This window comes from Melanotaenia boesemani, chromosome 2 (genome assembly GCF_017639745.1).
Source record: "Melanotaenia boesemani isolate fMelBoe1 chromosome 2, fMelBoe1.pri, whole genome shotgun sequence".
In the NCBI taxonomy this organism is placed as follows: Eukaryota; Metazoa; Chordata; class Actinopteri; order Atheriniformes; family Melanotaeniidae; genus Melanotaenia; species Melanotaenia boesemani.
The window spans coordinates 39,971,337-39,990,677 of NC_055683.1; the positions used below are offsets into that span (position 1 = coordinate 39,971,337).

General features: G+C 48.4%; 1 protein-coding gene across 2 annotated transcripts; it reads left to right on the forward strand.

Annotated features, from left to right (window-relative positions):
- The first annotated feature begins 657 nt into the window (after window positions 1-657).
- Window positions 658-18,624, forward strand: casc3 (casc3 exon junction complex subunit). Of its 2 annotated transcripts, XM_042003443.1 has the most exons (12): window positions 661-870; window positions 3,226-3,250; window positions 3,342-3,397; window positions 3,541-3,759; window positions 3,989-4,137; window positions 4,804-4,983; window positions 5,402-6,276; window positions 8,416-8,589; window positions 10,197-10,295; window positions 10,372-10,541; window positions 10,623-10,831; window positions 16,060-18,624. In XM_042003443.1, the coding sequence occupies exons 1-11, from the start codon at window positions 685-687 to the stop codon at window positions 10,767-10,769; spliced, it is 2,280 nt and encodes a 759-aa protein (XP_041859377.1). In that variant the 5' UTR covers window positions 661-684; the 3' UTR covers window positions 10,770-10,831; window positions 16,060-18,624. The 2 variants fall into 2 exon arrangements, with proteins under 2 accessions (XP_041859386.1, XP_041859377.1); XM_042003452.1 differs by lacking the exons at window positions 10,372-10,541; window positions 10,623-10,831; window positions 16,060-18,624 and adding an exon at window positions 9,885-10,012 and having other exon boundaries at window positions 658-870; window positions 10,197-10,287.
- Window positions 18,625-19,341: the final 717 nt, after the last annotated feature.

Consider the following 19,341-nt stretch of genomic DNA (forward strand, 5'->3'; position numbering starts at 1 on the left):
TTATTCATCCAATAAACAGTGCAATACACACTTTAAATGTAGTCTTTAATCTTCTGTAATCATACTTTTATTAATTTATTTTAATATGACCATATGATTTTTTTTTACCTGGTTCAAGTTTTGCGACAGACTGGTGACCTGTCCAGGGTGTACCCTGCCTCTCACCTGTTAAAATGCTGGGATAGGCTCCAGCCCACCCGCGACCCGAAATGGAATAAGCGGTCAAGATAATGGATGGATGGATGGTTCAAGTTTTATTGTGATTTTCTCATGTGTGCCACATGCACAGAATTTCATTCTTTAAATGCATCTGGTGTTTTTGACTGAATGAAAGAATTCTGATTCTGCTTGAACAGGAAGAAAGGTAGCGGCAAATTAAGTTAAATAAGTACTAACATGTCTTTTTATTATTATTATTATTATTATTATTATTATTATTATTATTATTATTATTATTATTGTTGTTATTATTATTATTATTACGAGGATCAGAAATCTGTTCCATTCATGGATTTCACAGCTGGACCGTTAACCAGCTGTGACTCTGCTGCAGGATGAGAGGTCTCCACATGATGGCAGTAAACACATCAGAGCTCTGTAACGCTGCTATGAATCCTACACGAAGAAGAATGCCACTTCCCACAATCCTTTGTGTCTTCCGGTTCCATCCATTCGACTCGTAAGATGGCGGACCGGCGGCGAAGGAGGAGGCGCGCGTCCCAGGACAGCGAGGACGACGACGAGTCCGGCTCAGGTTCAGATAGCGGGAGATCGGGATCCCCTGCGACAAAGAGCCGGGGGCGAGATACCGAACCCGTGGAGGCTACCGCGAGCCGGACCGAGGCGAAGAATGACGTGGAGTCCGAGTGTGTGAGTAGCTGCTCCGGCTAACTCCGAGAGCTAGCATTAGCTCAGCCGAGATCATGTCTCCCTCTGTCGGCTCGGACTTTCGGAACGAACCGCCCCCAGTTAAACTTCACCAGCAACCTGGTGCGTTTCTGTTAGCCAAGTTACTGCGGCGGAAGACACCAGTAGTTACGTTAGAGATAATTAGTTCAGATTAGCTCGAGGGAAACGAGCTCATTTGATCAAGTTAGCCGCTTCACCACTAGATTATCCGCACGCACGGCACTTACCTTCTCCACTATTCCTAGAGATCCCAGAGTTTAATGTAGGCTACTGTTTTAAAGTTTGAGTTAAATAAGTTTACTAAAATAAAACCGAAACGGAACGGCACAGGTTGGATTAAATTTAGATGGGAACCAAAGCTGACACAACACCGGCTCAACTTCTCTGTGGTCACCGCGAGTTAGTGGGGAATGAAGCAGAAATAAGAAGCATCGGTTTGAGCTCCGAGACACGGCAACAAGGTCAGTGTGGTCCCCACATCACAAGGGCCCCAGACAGCCAGGAAGATGGTCAGGGTGGTCCCCATATCACAAGGGCCCCAGACAGCCAGGAAGAAGGTCAGGGTGGTCCCCACATCACAAGGGCCCCAGACAGCCAGGAAGAAGGTCAGGGTGGACCCCACATCACAAGGGCCCCAGACAGCCAGGAGGGAGGTCAGGGTGGTCCCCACATCACAAGGGCCCCAGACAGCCAGGAAGAAGGTCAGGGTGGACCCCACATCACAAGGGCCCCAGACAGCCAGGAGGGAGGTCAGGGTGGTCCCCACATCACAAGGGCCCCAGACAGCCAGGAAGAAGGTCAGGGTGGTCCCCACATCACAAGGGCCCCAGACAGCCAGGAGGGAGGTCAGGGTGGTCCCCACATCACAAGGGCCCCAGACAGCCAGGAGGGAGGTCAGGGTGGTCCCCACATCACAAGGGCCCCAGACAGCCAGGAGGGAGGTCAGGGTGGTCCCCACATCACAAGGGCCCCAGACAGCCAGGAAGAAGGTCAGGGTGGTCCCCACATCACAAGGGCCCCAGACAGCCAGGAGGGAGGTCAGGGTGGTCCCCACATCACAAGGGCCCCAGACAGCCAGGAAGAAGGTCAGGGTACCGGCCCTCGGGGACTGGAGTTTGACACCCCTGCTCTATGGCATGTGGCTGATTTAATTAGTTTAATCACTATATTGTAGTAAGGTTGCTTTAAAATAGTCAGAAATTTTAACCTGTGTAATGAAGTAAAACTGCGTCCATCATGAAAACAGAGTTGGTTTTATAAAGACCAGATGTTGTCCGTCACCTGCAGGGTGAACACGACAAACCGAGCTGATGTGATGCTTTTTATTGTAGCTAACACAGAACTACAGGGACATGCTGGGATGCGAGCCGCAGACAGTAAAAGATTTCAGTTCTCGTCTCAAGTCAAGTGTTTCGAGTTTTTAGTCGCATCCTGGTCTCAGACTGAGACGGTCAGTCATTCACGGCTGATTTATGTTTCCATTGTTTGAATTTAAAGAGGAGGATGAAGATGCATCATCATCTCACTCTTCCTGGGCCTTTCAGAACCAATGACCCAGACCTGGTTTTACAGTATGTTGGAGGTTCACAGGGGTCCCCAGGTCATTTTAGAGGGCCGCCACATTTTTTATAAGGCCTGTTAATATTAAGACAGTAATGCAACAGTTGTCGTCTGTGGAATTAATGTTTGTTTTTTAACGTCATGGTTTTCAACCAGGGGTCCACCAAAGAGCACAGGGGGTCCCCGAGGCTGTAAACATTAGAGCCGTAGTGATTAATGTCCAAAGATTGTCACTATTTTAAAGCAAAAGCAGTAAGGTAATGTGCTGTTTATACTACGTTGGCTTAATGCAGCGGCTCCCAATCTATTTTTTGCAGGGCCCCCTTTTCATTGACAACAATAAGGTCAACCACTGCTGTAAAATGCTGTGTGAGGTTGGGAGCCGCTGTTTAAGGTACTAATGTATAAACAAAGTTAAGACTCGTGTAGGTGCTTCGTCACAGCGTTGAACTAGATCCAGAAAAGCTACTTTATCCTGCTCATTTCTGCTGTTTCTGACCGTTTCCAGCCCGACATTTAGAGCTTTTATCGTCAGGAAGTTATTACAGGTGCTGCTTTAAAAATCTGTAAACACCAGCGAGTGTTATCTTGTTTGGGAACCTGGGATAGCGGGTGAACATCCAGGATGGAAGCGGTGAGGATGAGGAGCAGCAGGCATGTCTGAACACCTCCAGGAGGTTCAGGAATGACTGCTGAGCAGCTGGATTCTTCCGGGAGGCTCTCAGCCTCACAGTGTTTTCTGTTTCTGTCTTACAGGAGAGTGAAGACGAGGCCGGAGAAGGTAAGGCCGAATGCATCCCTGTGTGTGTGGTGGAGGTAATGACTGTTGGTCAGCTGTTGAAGCCTTGCTGTTTTCTCTGCGGTGTCTCCAGCTGTCCTCTCGGACTACGACAGTGCAGATCCGGAGGAAAATGGCTCCCACTCAGAGGTAAAGCAGCTTAAATATGCTGCTGCATGATGAATCTGCTGCTGTGGTGACTCTACAGGAACGCTGCGCCCAGCTGCGTCTAATCTCTGGATAAACCAGCCGTGTGTGTGTGTGTGTGTGTGAATGACGTGTGTTTTCATCAGGGGGTGGAGGAGGAAGAGGAGGGATACAGTGAAGAAGAAGCTCCAGTAGCAGCCAGTGAGTCCAAACCTGCTGCTGCTGATGGCCCAACACAAGGAGAGGAGGAGGAGGAGCAGGCTGAAGAGGAGAAGGCAGAGGGGGAGGGAGGAGGAGCTAAAGAGGAGAGCAAAGCTGAGGAGAAAGGAAACCTAGCAGGAGAGAGGCAGAGCGGTGATGGACAGGTGAGACAGAGACATTCGTCCTCTCAGCAGAGGAGTTTTACAGCTTCCGTTTTCTGATGCTTGTCGACTTCCACGTCATCTTTTATTATGAATCATCAGTGGAAACAGCTGAAAAAGGCATAAGAATGTCGGTTAATTCATGCAACCAACTTCAGGTTGGATCAGCCCTGCAAGTACAGGTCAATAAAGACATGAACAGATGTGCTAACGTAGTCCTGTAACCATGCAGGAGTCCACAGACGATCCCGAGACGAAGGCGGGCGGGAAACCTGGTCAGCAGCTCGATGACGACGAGGACCGAAAGAATCCGGCTTACATCCCCAGGAAGGGCCTGTTCTTCGAGCATGACGTCCGTGGTCACGCTCAGGAGGAAGAGCGGTACGACTGCCGTGAACAAGCTGGACCCGGTCTCACCTAAACAACTTCAGACCTGCTCAAAACTGCCAAACATTCAATTCTTTTTAAGACTTTAACCCTTTAAATGCAGGGTTGTTTGAGCTATTGATTTAAAAAATATGTAATAAACAGACCATAAACATCATGGGGGCGGGTCTTAGGTTTGTCAGAGATTAGCAGCAAAATTTATTTGATTGCTTTTATATTTTTTATGTCGAGTAAGAGGCTCCCTCTGGGAAACCTTGTGGCCAAAAGTATCCCTTGACTTCCTTTATACAGGAATAAACGTGAGATTAAAGGGTGTACTTTTTATGGAAGTCAATGGGCCATTTTTGGTCATGAAGGTCCCCAACGGGAGTATCTGACACAACATAAAACTATAAAAGACACCAAATCAATTTAGACATATCCAAGACTCAAATCACCCCCAAAGACCCTTCCCCCTGATATTTTATATGTAGAAAATGTACTTTTTTCAAATAAACAATGCAATCATTGAGATATTCAACAGGCGTTTAAAGGTTTAGGGAAAATGAGGGCAGACGGGTTAAATTCTGGTCATATCTCGTTTGTGTCAGTTAACAGTCTGAATGTTTTAAAGCGGGACGGTGGAGATTTTAACGGTTTCCTCCGTCTGCATCCTCTCAGGCCGAAGGGCAGAAACAGGAAGCTGTGGAAGGACGAGGGACGCTGGGAGCACGACAGGTTCAGAGAGGAGGAGCAGGCGCCGAAGAGCCGCGAGGAGCTCATCGCCATCTACGGTTACGACATCCGCAACGGTGGTGGCGGTGGCCCGGGAGACCGAACGTTCAGACAGCGGAGGCCCCGGTGAGAAACAAGCTAGTTCCTAACGTAGAACCAGGTCTGTGTTTGTCCAGAGCTCCAACCGCAATCCTGAGAAACTGGCGCTTCCATCAGGTCCCGTGGGCGGGGTTAAGATCTTCTGACCTCCATTCTTAAAATCCAGAACCAGTGATCTCAAGCAGGCGAAAACCAGTCCCTGCCTGGTTTTGTAGCAGCTTCTCTGGAAAGTTGTGACAAACGTTTGGGTGGTTTTTAGAGTTTTTTTCTTTTTGCAATAACACCAACATTTTATTTCAAAGGCCCTTCACCAGCAGCTGGTGGTGGTTGGTATGAATCCTGATTGCTAATGGGAAGCCCTCCGAGAAGCAGGAATGATAACGATGAGGATGAATTCAACAGTTTGAAACCTGTGAGGGTGACTCGGTCATTTCTGTGTCTGCAGACGGAGTTCATCTCCCGGCCGAGACAAACGGTGGGGGGACGGAGGAGAGCGCCCCGTCCGGTCCTGGCAGAGTGGAGGAAGAGGTCTGAACCGAGGAGGACCTCCTCCACCTTCCTCCATGCCTCCCTCCTCTTCACCATCTGCCTTTCCTCCTCTCACCGCCACTCAGCGTAGCAGCAACCCCTCCAGAGCGCCGCATCCCCGCAGCAGACCGCCCCACCCAAGCCAAACTCAGTCGCAGTACAGGAATAATGAATCAAACGCGCCTCAGACGCACCCCAGAGAACGGCCGGGTCCTAAGGAGCCTGCAGGAGAGAGGGGTGTGGCCAGTAGGGGGGGGCGGGGTGGAGGAGGAAGAGGAGGCTCCTCCGTGGTCATCGAGGATGTTTCTGATAGTCAGACCGGTTCTGGAGAACAGGATCTGGGTCCCGGATCTACGGCTGCATCGTCACAGCCGGGTGGGTACCGGTCGTCTTCCCCGAGGCGGCAGCAGGAGCATCGGTCTGCATCTGGATTGGCTGCCTCCGCCTCTGACCCCTCCCTACAGTCATCAGCAACAGCAGCCAATCGGGAAGCTTCGCCTCCTCCTGAGAGGCCGGTCGAGAGGAAATCGTATTCGCTGGCTCGTAGGACTCGCTCCCGCCCCGCAGACCTGGGCAGCAAACAGGCCTCCGTGGAGGAGTCTGCAACCGCAGGCAACGCCTCCTCCCCCAGCAGCGGGGGAGGGAAGAGCTGGGTGGGAGGAGGCGAAGGGGGGAGCCAGGCGGGAGGAGGGGGAGGGTTGGCAGAGCTGGACCAGGACGTGGCTCGACTCAGTTTGACCCGACAGAACTGGAGTCAGAGTCCCACGTCGTACATGCGCTCCGAGATGAGAGGTGAGTTATTTCATTTGAACTTTATTTTTTTTATTTTTGTTTTAACTGAAATTCTGCTGTGGAAGCAAAGGAGGGAAAAGGACTTGGCAGACAAAGTGAGGAAATGAGTGTGTGGTGGATCATCTCTTTACTAACCCCGGCTGGTGGTTCTGCATGGATGGAGGTCTTGATCGATCCCCTGTAGCAGCAGCGTGACATGTGAGGCGTGGTCTGTTTTAATACAGACTAGTTTCTTCCCACCCAAGCCTCCCACTATTGTTTGTCTCAGACCAGCAGCTACGTTCTGCCGGTGTGATCTGGAATAAATGAGTCTGGAGACATTTTGTTTCCACGTTGAAATCCTCGTCATATACGTCTCTACGGTGCAGCTTGACCACAGGTCCGTAGCGATGGCGAAACATTGGACTGTAGCCACGTCCTTCACACCAGCCTCATCATCCAGGGCAGGGAGAGACTCCACTAACATGGAGACGAGATGACAGTGATGACGTTTGTCCAAAGTGTTGATGAGGTTCTTAAATCTGGGTTCTCTGTGTTAACTGGGCGCTGGGCTTTTTGTTTATAACGTTTGTCTCTCTGTGTCTCTGGGAGCTGGTGGATTATTTAGTCACCACTCACAAAAATGGATGTTTTTCTGCCAGCATGGATGGAGATCCTAATCAATCCTCTCTACCAGCATGGGGGGAGATCCTGATCGGTCCTCTGTACCAGCATGTGTGGAGATCCTAATCAATCCTCTCTACCGGCATGGGTGGAGATCCTGATCGGTCCTCTGTACCAGCATGGATGGAGATCCTAATCAATCCTCTCTACCAGCATGGGTGGAGATCCTGATCGGTCCTCTGTACCAGCATGGGTGGAGATCCTGATCGGTCCTCTGTACCAGCATGGGTGGAGATCCTGATCGGTCCTCTGTACCAGCATGGGGGGAGATCCTGATCAATCCTCTCTACCAGCATGGGGGGAGATTCTGATCAATCCTCTCTACCGGCATGGGTGGAGATCCTGATATGTCCTCTGTACCAGCATGGATGGAGAGCCTGATATGTCCTCTGTACCAGCATGGATGGAGATCCTGGTCGGTCCTCTGTACCAGCATGGGTGGAGATCCTGGTCGGTCCTCTGTACCAGCAGGTAGAACAGGGAACGATGGAGCTACACGGTTCCTTCTTTTTCCCTGTATGACTTCTCGACTACAACTGCTTTCTGAACAGAAACATGGGCCGTGTCTGAATGTGCCTCCTGCTCCCAACCCCTCCTTCACTACATGGTGACTCGTTTTCTTGGTGATTTGGACATGAAGCTGCCTGTGTTTTTTTCTTTGCTGCAGACCATGTAACTACCAGCACAGAAGTCACCATGACAACCACAGCACGTCAAGACGTCATTCCGAATCCAATCCGAAGTTGTGTGTAAATATTTTTAATTTTTACGTTGTTTTTTTATTCTTTGTTGCATATCTATTCAATAAAAATGTTTTTCTCTTTCTTGCGCCATGTTGAGCTTCTGCCCGCAATGCATTGTGGTCTATATTGACCTGTCTAGTGACCATCGATGCTCACTACTTTTAAAGATGCATTGTGGGTAATTTTGAGTGCCCTGCTTTTTTCTCTCTGGACATTCGGACACGCCTACAAAATGGCGTGGCCCTGTATCGGGCACTATGTAGGGGGTAGGAGGTACATTCGGACCCAGCCATGGTTTCTCATATTGTGACAACCAATGAAGAAGAAAACTGGCTCATCTATTGATGATGATGATGTTTCCATGGTGCTGCATCAGATCCCAGCGGCCTCAGAACTTTTAGAGTTCTTCCTCCCCCAGTGTCCTGTGGCGTAGTCTGCTTCCTGTACCGGGTTCACTTGAACGGACCGAGACCTACGCTTGCAGGCAGACCACAGTTTGCTGGAACCAACAGCTGGTCCCACTGGTGTTCGGTTGGCTTGAACATTTGTTTGGCTCTAAAGTAATGATCACAAAATTCATCCAAATCGTCTGATTGTCACGGTTGTCTCCATGGAGACGGAGGCAGCTGATGCAACTGCTGCTGCTTGAGAGACAAAAGAAGCTCTGGTCTCACTGGTGGACCTCCGCTGACGTCTCTCCGTCCCACTTTAACCAGTCTGTCTCTGTCTACAGGCCTTCCAAACCCCATCCACATGCCCGGTGGGCCGCCGCAGTTTTCCAGCATGGAGGAGATGGGCGTCAGCTCCAACCGGGCCAAACGCTACTCCTCCCAACGCCAGAGAGCCGTACCCGAGCCAGCACCACCCATGCACCTGGGAGTGATGGAGGGACACTACTACGAGCCCAGTAAGATCAGGAGTCTAGAACAACCAGTAAAATAAGATCAGGTGTCATCAACAGGATGGTCCTGGTGCTAGCTGGGTTCACGGTTCACGTGAACAGACTAAAGTCAGAGGGAGGTGGATCTAGATCTTTATTGTCATTGGTACAGGAACGATGACAACCAGTTCAGCAGCAGGATTAAAGCGCAGACTTCACTGAAGTCTACAAGATATACAGTATGTACACGAGCTATACAGGTCATGTAAAAATAGGAGAATACATACACAGGTGTAATGTAAGCTGGATGACGTAGAAAACAGCAGACTGAGGCTGCAGCTCTGAAGCTTCACATCAACGCTCACGCTGCAGAAATCCCTCTTTTTCCTGCAGAGATGCCGGAGAAGCTTTCCGTAAATCTCGTTACGACACCGGGCCTCATTTTAAAGAGTGACCTGTTTTAAATGTTGGAACATAGTAGAGTAATTACACTTCATATAACCAAGTAACTGGAAAAACTAAAACAACAGCAACAGAACATGGACAGGAGCAGCCATCCAGTAACGCTTTCTCCATCCTCCTCGTGTTGTAAAGCCTTCAGGCCAGTTCATCCTCAGGTTGGAATTAGTTCCCAGAGTGAGGAGCTGTTAGAAAACGCCTTTTCCCCAGTTCTACATAAAAGCTTGAGAGCGAGACTGCAGCTGCCGTTAGGTGATACAGGAAGTTAGATAACGGGTAGCAAGAACCGGTTGGCTGAACTACGTGTTGCTTACTGGATCTGATCAGTGGAAACTTGGCTGCTTCTGATCCCGACCAAAGGTCCACGGACTTGTTTTCATGACTTCTTTCTACCCTTTTCATAAGTTCTAGAGAAACCCTGAAGGATCAGTTCCATGGTCAGGTAAACCAGGTGAGAGGGTGGAACAGGTAAACTGGTTTTAGTTTTTCCAGCAGAGAGCAGTCAGACATGTTTGTTTTTCTGTTCCACTGTGAGATGAAGGGCCAGAAACCACCATTAAGTCCTGTCGGCTCCAGTTTAACCCTTTAAAGCCTGGCTTTGGGAGGGAAGAAATGTACATTTGATTTATTTGGCCCTTTAACTAAATGTGGAAAACATTTTTTACCCTTGATCACCGTGTGATACGTCAGACTTATTGTGGTGTAATTTTCTGCTCTGTCCACCAGGGGGCAGAAGACCAGCAGCAGATTGTGTACAACATGGTTTTTACATAAACTCATGCAGAATGATCCCAAACTCGAGGGATCATGTACGATGTGTTTGGCACTGTAGGGTAAAGACAGTTTCTTGTTGGTCTACACAGAACTTTGAGCAGAACCGACTCGACCGGGTGGAACGGTTCCACAAGTCTGAAGGATGCTAGAAGCTTAAACTGGCTGGAAACCAGAGGATGGAATATTTACTGCAGGCTATAAACTTCTTATTTTATGAGTTTAGTCACACACTACACCATATGTTCCATTTCTGTGGACGTCAGGCTGCGGAGAAGCTTCAGTTTTCCTGCTGACCATGAACGCAACATGTTCAGACTGTCAGTTTCTGCAGTGAACAGTTTAACGCAGCAAACCTCTTCTGAGGTACAAAGTTCTCACATCACCTCCTTTTTCTCTTCTAGTGTCGTACCAGGGACCAATCTACGCTCACGGTGAAGGCCCCGCCCCCATCCCGCCCCAAGGCATGCTGGTCCAGCCTGAGATGCACATCCCTCATCCCGGTCGGTGATCTTTGAGGAGTCGAGGTTTTTTAGAAACGTGTGTGTATGAAACGCTCACCACTTTGCTTCTATGCAGGTCTACATCCACACCAATCAGGTGGCCCCATCACTAACCCCACCCTCTACGGAGGCCCGCCTGTGTCTCTGTCGCCAGGGCAACCACAGCAGCTGCTGCCACCGCCACCTTTCTACCCTCCACCAGGAGTCATGACCTTCCCGTACCCCACCATGTACCCGAACCCTCAGGTAGTCCGCCTTCCTGGTTTACTTCCCATCCATCCCGATTGATCTGTTTATGTGAGGTAACGCTGTGTAACTGTGTGTCAGGGTCAGGCCCAGGTGACCTACGGTGGCGTGACCTACTACGACACGATGCAGCAGCAGGCCCAGCCCAAACCCTCGCCCCCCCGCCGCACGTCCCAGCCCGTCACCGTCAAACCGCCTCCTCCAGAGGTGCCCTTTGCCTCAGAGTGACCCCGCCCCTCTCTCCTCTCCGCCACCCGGACCTCAGCCCCACCCTGACCTGGACACTACAGGTGAGTCCACCACGGCGGCGGTGCATGAGGTGGGTCGGAGCGCCGGGTCTTTAGGTGGGCCGTGAACGGACCCAAGAACGACTGAAACAAAGATGTGATTCTGAAAGTGTTCTCACAGTTAGAAATGTTCCTGGTACCATTATTAGAGAAACAATCAGGATCCATTTTCATCGCTGTGTAAAGTAACGTCAGCAGTCTGAGTTTTATTTCTGCCTCTTCATGCCAACAATTATAACAAGAACGTAAACGGAAGACCCTGCTGTGTGAAGAATTAATGAATACTACATAGAACTCCGGATTTCTCTGAGAAAACATGGAAAACAGGATCTTTACCTGGACGTGGGAGGCTTTTTCTGGGAAAAAAGCAAACAAAAGACACCTTTACATCAGCTTTACCAGTTTAATACAGAATGTAAAAAGTACAGCTAGCCATAGCTCAACGCAGCCGCTGGAAAAGAGGATTTTTGCATGCTGTTCAGTTTCCGATCAGCACTTATCATCTATACAAACCAGAGAGAAAAGATGTTAAAGTTGTTCTGATCTGCTTAAGAAGCGTCTAAAACAAGTCCAGTCCAGATTCTGGACCTGAACCGGTCGGCCTTGCTGGTGGAGACAGTCCAGATGCTGTGAAACGGGGGCAGGACCTGCATAGACCGTCTCCAAGAGGATTTCAGAGTCCTTCATCTGTTTCCCACCCTGAATGAGACGTCCTCACATTACGATCGTATCTCCATCACATGGACACACACCTAATGGACGACTTCGTCCACGTAGACACACACCTGATGGACGACTTCGTCCACGTAGACACACAGCTGATGGACGACTTCGTCCACGTAGACGCACACCTGATGGACGACTTCGTCCACGTAGACGCACACCTGATGGACGACTTCGTCCACGTAGACTCACACCTGATGGACGACTTCGTCCACGTAGACGCACAGCTGATGGACGACTTCGTCCACGTAGACGCACACCTGATGGACGACTTCGTCCACGTAGATGCACACCTGATGGAAGACTTCGTCCACGTAGACGCACACCTGATGGACGACTTCGTCCACGTAGACGCACACCTGATGGACGACTTCGTACACGTAAACACACACCTGATGGACAAATTCGTCCACGTAGACACACACCTGATGGACAAATTCGTCCATGTCCATAAACATGTCTGCTGGAATCGGATCCGACTGATTTCAGTCAGACACGTGTCCATGTCAACACGTGTCCGTGTGAAAGCGTGTCCATGTGAACGCTTGTCCGTGTGAAAGCGTGTCCGTGTGAATGCGTGTCCGTGTAAAAGCGTGTCCGTGTGAAAGCGTGTCCGTGTGAACGCGTGTCCGGGTGAACTCGTGTCCGGGTGAACACTTGTCCGTGTGAACGCGTGTCCGTGTGAACGCGTGTCCGTGTGAACGCGTGTGTCCGTGTGAATGCGTGTCCGTGTGAAAGCTTGTCCGTGTGAACGCATGTCCGTGTGAACGCATGTCCGTGTGAACGCATGTCCGTGTGAACGCTCGTCCGTGTGAACGCTCGTCCGGGTAAACGCTCGTCCGGGTAAACGCTTGTCTGTCCGTGTGAACGCATGTCCGTGTGAACGCTTGTCTGTCCGTGTGAACGTGTGTCCGTGTGAACGCTTGTCTGTCCGTGTGAACGCTTGTCTGTCCGTGTGAACGCTTGTCCGTGTGAACGCTTGTCTGTCCGTGTGAACGCTTGTCTGTCCGTGTGAACGCTTGTCAGTCCGTGTGAACGCTTGTCCGTCCGTGTGAACGCTTGTCCGTCCGTGTGAACGCTTGTCCGTCCGTGTGAACGCTTGTCCGTGTGAACGCTTGTCTGTCTGTGTGAACGCGTGTCCGTGTGAACGCTTGTCCGTCCGTGTGAACGCTTGTCCGTGTGAACGCTTGTCTGTCCGTGTGAACGCGTGTCCGTGTGAACGCGTGTCCGTGTGAACGCCTGTCCGTGTGAACACGTGTCCGTGTGAACACGTATCCGTGTAAACGCTTGTCCGTGTGAACGCTTGTCCGTGTGAACGCCTGTCCGTGTGAACGCCTGTCCGTGTGAACACGTGTCCGTGTAAACGCGTGTCCGTGTGAACGCTTGTCCGTGTGAACGCGTGTCCGTGTGAACAAAAAAAGCAGAGCACTGTATTTTATGATGGGGCCGACAGGTGTTTAGTGGGGTGGTTGTGAGGTCTTGTAATTTAACCTGTGCGCGTAAAGCACCTGAACCTGGGACTGGTACTGAAGACTTCAAAATCCGTATTCAACAAATAACAAAGCATCAACATGAGAAACACAACGCAACACGTGATCCGTTCGCTGCACCCCGACACGGTGGGTTTCATATGAAACTAGACAGCTAGACTTTCACATGGTTCCAGCATCATCGCACCTTAGCCGACCAGCTGACGTCCGTCTCAAACGAACACAAAGCCAACCTTCACATTTCCAGCCAGCGCATCGGATTGCATGTTTACCACACGGTTCATCACCAAACCCTGAAACTATTCTCACCAAAGCAACTCGTTTTATTTCTGTACCATTTCCTGCTCATTTCAGTCTATCCACACTGGTCTTCCACCTAAAACCGCAGCCCACTCGTCCATAATTAACAGCAGCATGCAGCAGCGTTTCATACACGGCCATCTTGTTGCTTACTCGCAGGACTTGGGAGTGTAATAAAGTTTGTTCAAATTCTACATCTTGCTAGCTTTCGAACGATATCTTACACTTGAAGGAGACTTTACCGGTCAGGTATGTATGTTTGACCTCTGACACACCGCAGAGCGAAGACAACGATTCAGAGAATTTTTTCATTTACAACGAAGCTGAAAGTGATCAGCATGTCCAAGAGGCCTCAAATAAATAAACACACCCTCTTAGAAATACAGTAAGCATAGAAAATATCAGTCCAGAACGAGGTTCTTCCCTCCATCAGCTGGTGTTGAGACGTATTTCAGGAGGAGGACGAGAAGCAGAGTTAAAAGTTAAATGATGAACATTACTCTACGTCACCTCCTGGTTTTACTAGAAAACACTAGAACGGGACAGCAGCAGCAGCAGCAGCTCGCTGTGGAGGAAGGTGATACGTTTAACATGCAGCTCTGTTAAAGACGACATGTTTTACTGTCTGAGAAAAGTCTGCTTTTTATTGTGGTTCATGCGAGTCATGAAAATAATGGAGCAGAGAAAATGTGGTTCAGCGTTAAAGGGCGTCAGACAACATTTACCTCCACCCATTTTACTGCTTATAGGAGCAGCTGTGGTCTGCATCTAAAGATAACTTCATCAGAACAACTGGTAGCTGTATTAACGCTCCATGGAAAGAAAAATCACAGTTAACTTAATGTATAACGGAAGTCATTTAAATCATGCATTTTTAAATTAATTGCTCGATTAATCGGGTATCAGAATTTTTTTTTCCAAACAACATCGGCGTAAAAACCCATTTTGGTCGGGCTCTAGTTTTTTTATTTGGGTGTTTTACTTACATGAAACCAGAGTTTTGGCATCATTTCATAGATGAAACACATCTGAGAAATGCAACCATGCAGCTGATTCATCCTTATTTAGAAACTAAAAGCAAAAACAAGGCCACATGTTGGTAGCTTAACTGTGGTTTTATCAAAGGAAGGAGTCAGCCAGGATGCAGCTAATGAAAGCCTGAAACCAAGCATGGTTTCAGCCCAGGGTGGGCGGTCCACAGCGTCTTATTAGGTGCATGAAGACGCAGGGCACTAAATGTGGACATGGTTGGTTTTCTGTCTGGAAAAACGTTAATCCACCGCCTGAAACGTTGGTCCACCAGCTGAAACGTTGGTCCACCAGCTGAAACGTTGGTCCACAGCCTGAAACGTTGGTCCACAGCCTGAAACGTTGGTCCACAGCCTGAAACGTTGGTCCACAGCCTGAAACGTTGGTCCACAGCCTGAAACGTTGGTCCACCAGCTGAAACGTTGGTCCACAGCCTGAAACGTTGGTCCACCGCCTGAAACGTTGGTCCACCGCCTGAAACGTTGGTCCACAGCCTGAAACGTTGGTCCACCAGCTGAAACGTTGGTCCACCAGCTGAAACGTTGGTCCACCAGCTGAAACGTTGGTCCACAGCCTGAAACGTTGGTCCACCGCCTGAAACGTTGGTCCACAGCCTGAAACGTTGGTCCACAGCCTGAAACGTTGGTCCACAGCCTGAAACGTTGGTCCACAGCCTGAAACGTTGGTCCACCAGCTGAAACGTTGGTCCACCAGCTGAAACGTTGGGCCACCCCCTGAAACGTTGGTCCACAGCCTGAAACGTTGGTCCACAGCCTGAAACGTTGGTCCACCCCCTGAAATGTTGGTCCACAACCTGAAACGTTGGTCCACCCCCTGAAACGTTGGTCCACCCCCTGAAACGTTGGTCCACAGCCTGAAACGTTGGTCCACCCCCTGAAACGTTGGTCCACCCCCTGAAACGTTGGTCCACCAGCTGAAATGTTGGTCCACCCCCTGAAACGTTGGTTCACCAGCTGAAACGTTGGTCCACCAGCTGAAATGTTGGTCCACCCCCTGAAACGTTGGTTCACCAGCTGAAACGTTGGTCCACCAGCTGAAATGTTGGTCCACCGCCTGAAACGTTGGTCCACCGCCTGAAACGTTGGTCCACCGCCTGAAACGTTGGTCCACAACCTGAAACGTTGGTTCACCAGCTGAAACGTTGGTCCACCGCCTGAAACGTTGGTCCACAATAAGCACCACAAGAAAATCCTGGTTCTTACTTGACGTGATCAGTGGTGAACAGCTGATTCCGCCACACACCAGACCGTGTAGCGCGTAGGTTTCAGTTGAAGACGGAAAACAAATATCAGGTGAATGTTGGCTGTCAGCGCTCCTAAGTTTTGGAATAATGGGGAGAAAAAATTCAAATAAAAAAAATTTATATTCTCCTTTTATTACTGTGTAACATGTCCATCTTATTGTAGTGCAGAAATGTCCACCAGGGGGCAGAAGACAAGTATCAGACTGTGTTCAACAGGGTTTAATGAAACTGATCAAAACAAGCAGATTAACCATCAGCTGACTGACGGTGGTTAGAAATGATGATGATGATGGTGACGATGAGCCTGTGGGGCTGGGTGATGGAGGAAAAGTCTTGGAGCCTCGGACATTTCGGCCAGAGATGATGATGATGATGATGATGATGATCTGTGGCGTTTTACTGATGTTTCCTCTTCCTGTTTGCAGGAGCAGGGTGGGAGGGTCCCAAACAGCAACCACCGCCATCAACGAAGGGGGGGGCGGGGCCAGACGGAGGCGGAGACCCACAGCATCACCGGTGGACGACCACTTTTCCTTTCCCCCTCTGTGGCGACCAGACCGTGACCTCAGTCGCCAGAAAGACTCCGAACCGAGGACGTAAACGGCGTGGAACTCACAGCTGTTGGTGCTTCGCAGGTGTGAATGTCCGGATAAAAGTAGTTTTCTGTTGAAGCTCTGAGTCGAGCTGCACCCTGGAAACCATGTTTAGGTTGTGTTAACGGTTTATTTCCATCCATCGCGGCGAGTTAACGAGACGGAGGGTCCGACCCGTGTCGCCATGTTTCCACGTTGCCGTGACGTTACAGGAGGTGGGTGTGTCTGCGCTCACGCCTCTGTTCCAGTTACTCTCCAGTGTTCAGCCTCATCCTCCAATCTCGTACAGCCGGTTCAGGCTGGAATTTTGGGTCCAAAGCTGCTAGGAATTATGGAGGGAAAAGGTCCTGTGTCGACGTTTCTGGTTTCATGAGCAGAGTTGTGATTGAAGTTTTTGTGTCATTTCCTGAGACGTTCGACTCCACGGCGAGGACACGTTCAACAGATTCCGCCTCGATTAACTTTAGTTACCGACCAGAACTCAGACATGAAGATCCATATTTACACAGAACATGAGAGAAATCTGGGAAACGCTGTAATTATATCTAATATCTTTAACACTGCAGTTATCACAGGCTTTTATACAACTTATAAACTCATTTTACACAAAGTCTGAAACGAATTTAACCCTTTCAGGCCATTTTCCCTCCATTCCTTCCCTCCGTTCCTGGCCTCTGTTCTGGTTTCGTTTCCTCATATCATCATAAATTCCAGTTTTTCATAGAGGTTATCAGAACCAATTTCCTACACGTTCAGGTCATTAGAGGACAAAAATGTCCTCCTTAAAAAACTGCTGATTATTTTTCAAAAAATATTGAATTAACTTCAGTCCTGATCAAAGCGATCACCTATATAATAACTTTATTTAAACCGTTTAATTGCCAGTAAACAATTTGTGTCATAAAACTGGCATTTAACTGGTTATTATTATTTGACTTTTATTTTGTACTTAAGTTGATTTTAACAAAAAAATGGTAAAAATATTGATCTTTGAATTTTTTATCGCAGTTTTTGAGAGATTAGTTTTTTTTTGTCCTCTAAGAACCCGAAATGGTTGTAAATTATTAATCTAATCTTAAAAAAGACACTGCAGATAAACAAATCATCAAAATAAATTTGTTGTAAAGTTAACACCTTAAATAAAATCTCAAACACCCAAAATCTAATTTATGGTAAAAAAAAAAAAAAAATCTTTGTTTTTTTTTCCCATTAAATTGGGAATAAAAGAGTTCAAACTCACTGGAAAATTCCATGTTTGGTGTCTGGAATATTTAAGGAAAAAACAGGAAAAATATAAACCTGCCATGTTTCTACAGCAGTTTTGGGAGAGGACTTTTTTTTTTTTTATCCTCCGATGACCTGAAAGGGTGGTAAACGAAAGCGACCCAGAAGGTTTAATCTCAGTTTAATCCCTTTTTCTCCCCATTAATGCTTCGCTTTGCTTCTTGTGCCGGAACCGAACCATGTAGTGAACCATCGAGATAAATGATGCAGCAGTTTGAGGACGAGCTTTTTCAGTTTTTCTGTTCTAGTTTAGTTTCAGCTTAGCTAAAGCAGAGCAGCTTCTCAGCATCATGACCGCCTCCAGGCCTCCGCTGTTGCCATGGTGATCGATGCTCGCGCCATAGTTTGTTTCACGGCACAAAAACCAAACTCGAGTCAAACGATCATCTCAAAACGAAGCTAATCGATGAGATCACAGTCGTGTCGCCATGGAAACCTTCTTAGATTTTCCAGCTATGTTTTTTCCCAAAGTCGGGAAATCGTCACGAACGTTAAATGTTTTCTGATAGATGGATAAATAAATAAATGAGGAAATCTGTGAGCTGATGTAAACCGTCGCCATCTTCAGCCAGAACTCACTCGCTTTTTGCACATGTACAAATTCAATCCTCAAAATTCACATGAATCAAACCTCCTTCCTTTAGAGATGCTGCTGCCATGGCAACAGGTCATAGAGTTGGGCGAGCTGCGTTTAACGTTGCTGTACATAGAAACCTCCAGGTGTAAATAAAAGCTGGAAGAGATGAACTAAAGCAGATTCTAACAGTCGCATCGGCAGGGACCTCGAATGCTAGCGATGGATGGATTTCATTTAGAGAGAAGCAGCGTCGATAAGCTGCGAGGCTTTACTTTCATTTTCCTTTAAATATCACTTTTTTTTATTCGTAGTGAATGCAGTCGCGCCGTGCGGACGGCCGGCAGGTGTTTTTGTTTTCATGTTTTCAACGTTGGGACAGGAAGACGAAGGAAAGCTGTAACTAACACGTTGTCATCGGTTCTGCAGAAATGCTTCAACAGTTACCTTCAAAGTTTGTTCTTTAGTTTCTCTGTCATGTTTTTGTTTTCTGTTGAAATGTTTGTGATTTGATGTCAGATTAAATTGTTTCTCCTTCAGTCAGAGGTTGCTGTGTGGTCTGTCGTGCCGCTCAAGCTACCATGGAAACAAGCTAACAGGGACAAAAAAGCTAACAGCGAAACCAGCTAACTGGGGTAAACAAGCTAACTGGGGTAAACAAGCTAACAGGGACAAAAAAGCTAACAGCGAAACCAGCTAACTCGGGTAAACAAGCTAACAGGGAAACAAGCTAACAGGGACAAAAAAGCTAACAGCGAAACCAGCTAACTCGGGTAAACAAGCTAACAGGGACAAAAAAAGCTAAACGCGAAACCAGCTAACTGGGGCAAACAAGCTAACAGGGACAAAAAAGCTAACAGCAAAACCAGCTAACTCGGGTAAACAAGCTAACAGGGACAAAAAAGCTAACAGCGAAACCAGCTAACTGGGGCAAACAAGCTAACAGGGAAACAAGCTAACAGGGACAAAAAAGCTAACAGCGAAACCAGCTAACTCGGGTAAACAAGCTAACAGGGACAAAAAAGCTAACAGTGAAACCAGCTAACTCGGGCAAACAAGCTAACAGGGACAAAAAAGCTAACAGCGAAACCAGCTAACTGGGATAAACAAGCTAACAGGGAAACAAGCTAACAGGGACAAAAAAGCTAACAGCGAAACCAGCTAACTGGGGCAAACAAGCTAACAGGGACAAAAAAGCTAACAGCAAAACCAGCTAACTCGGGTAAACAAGCTAACAGGGACAAAAAAGCTAACAG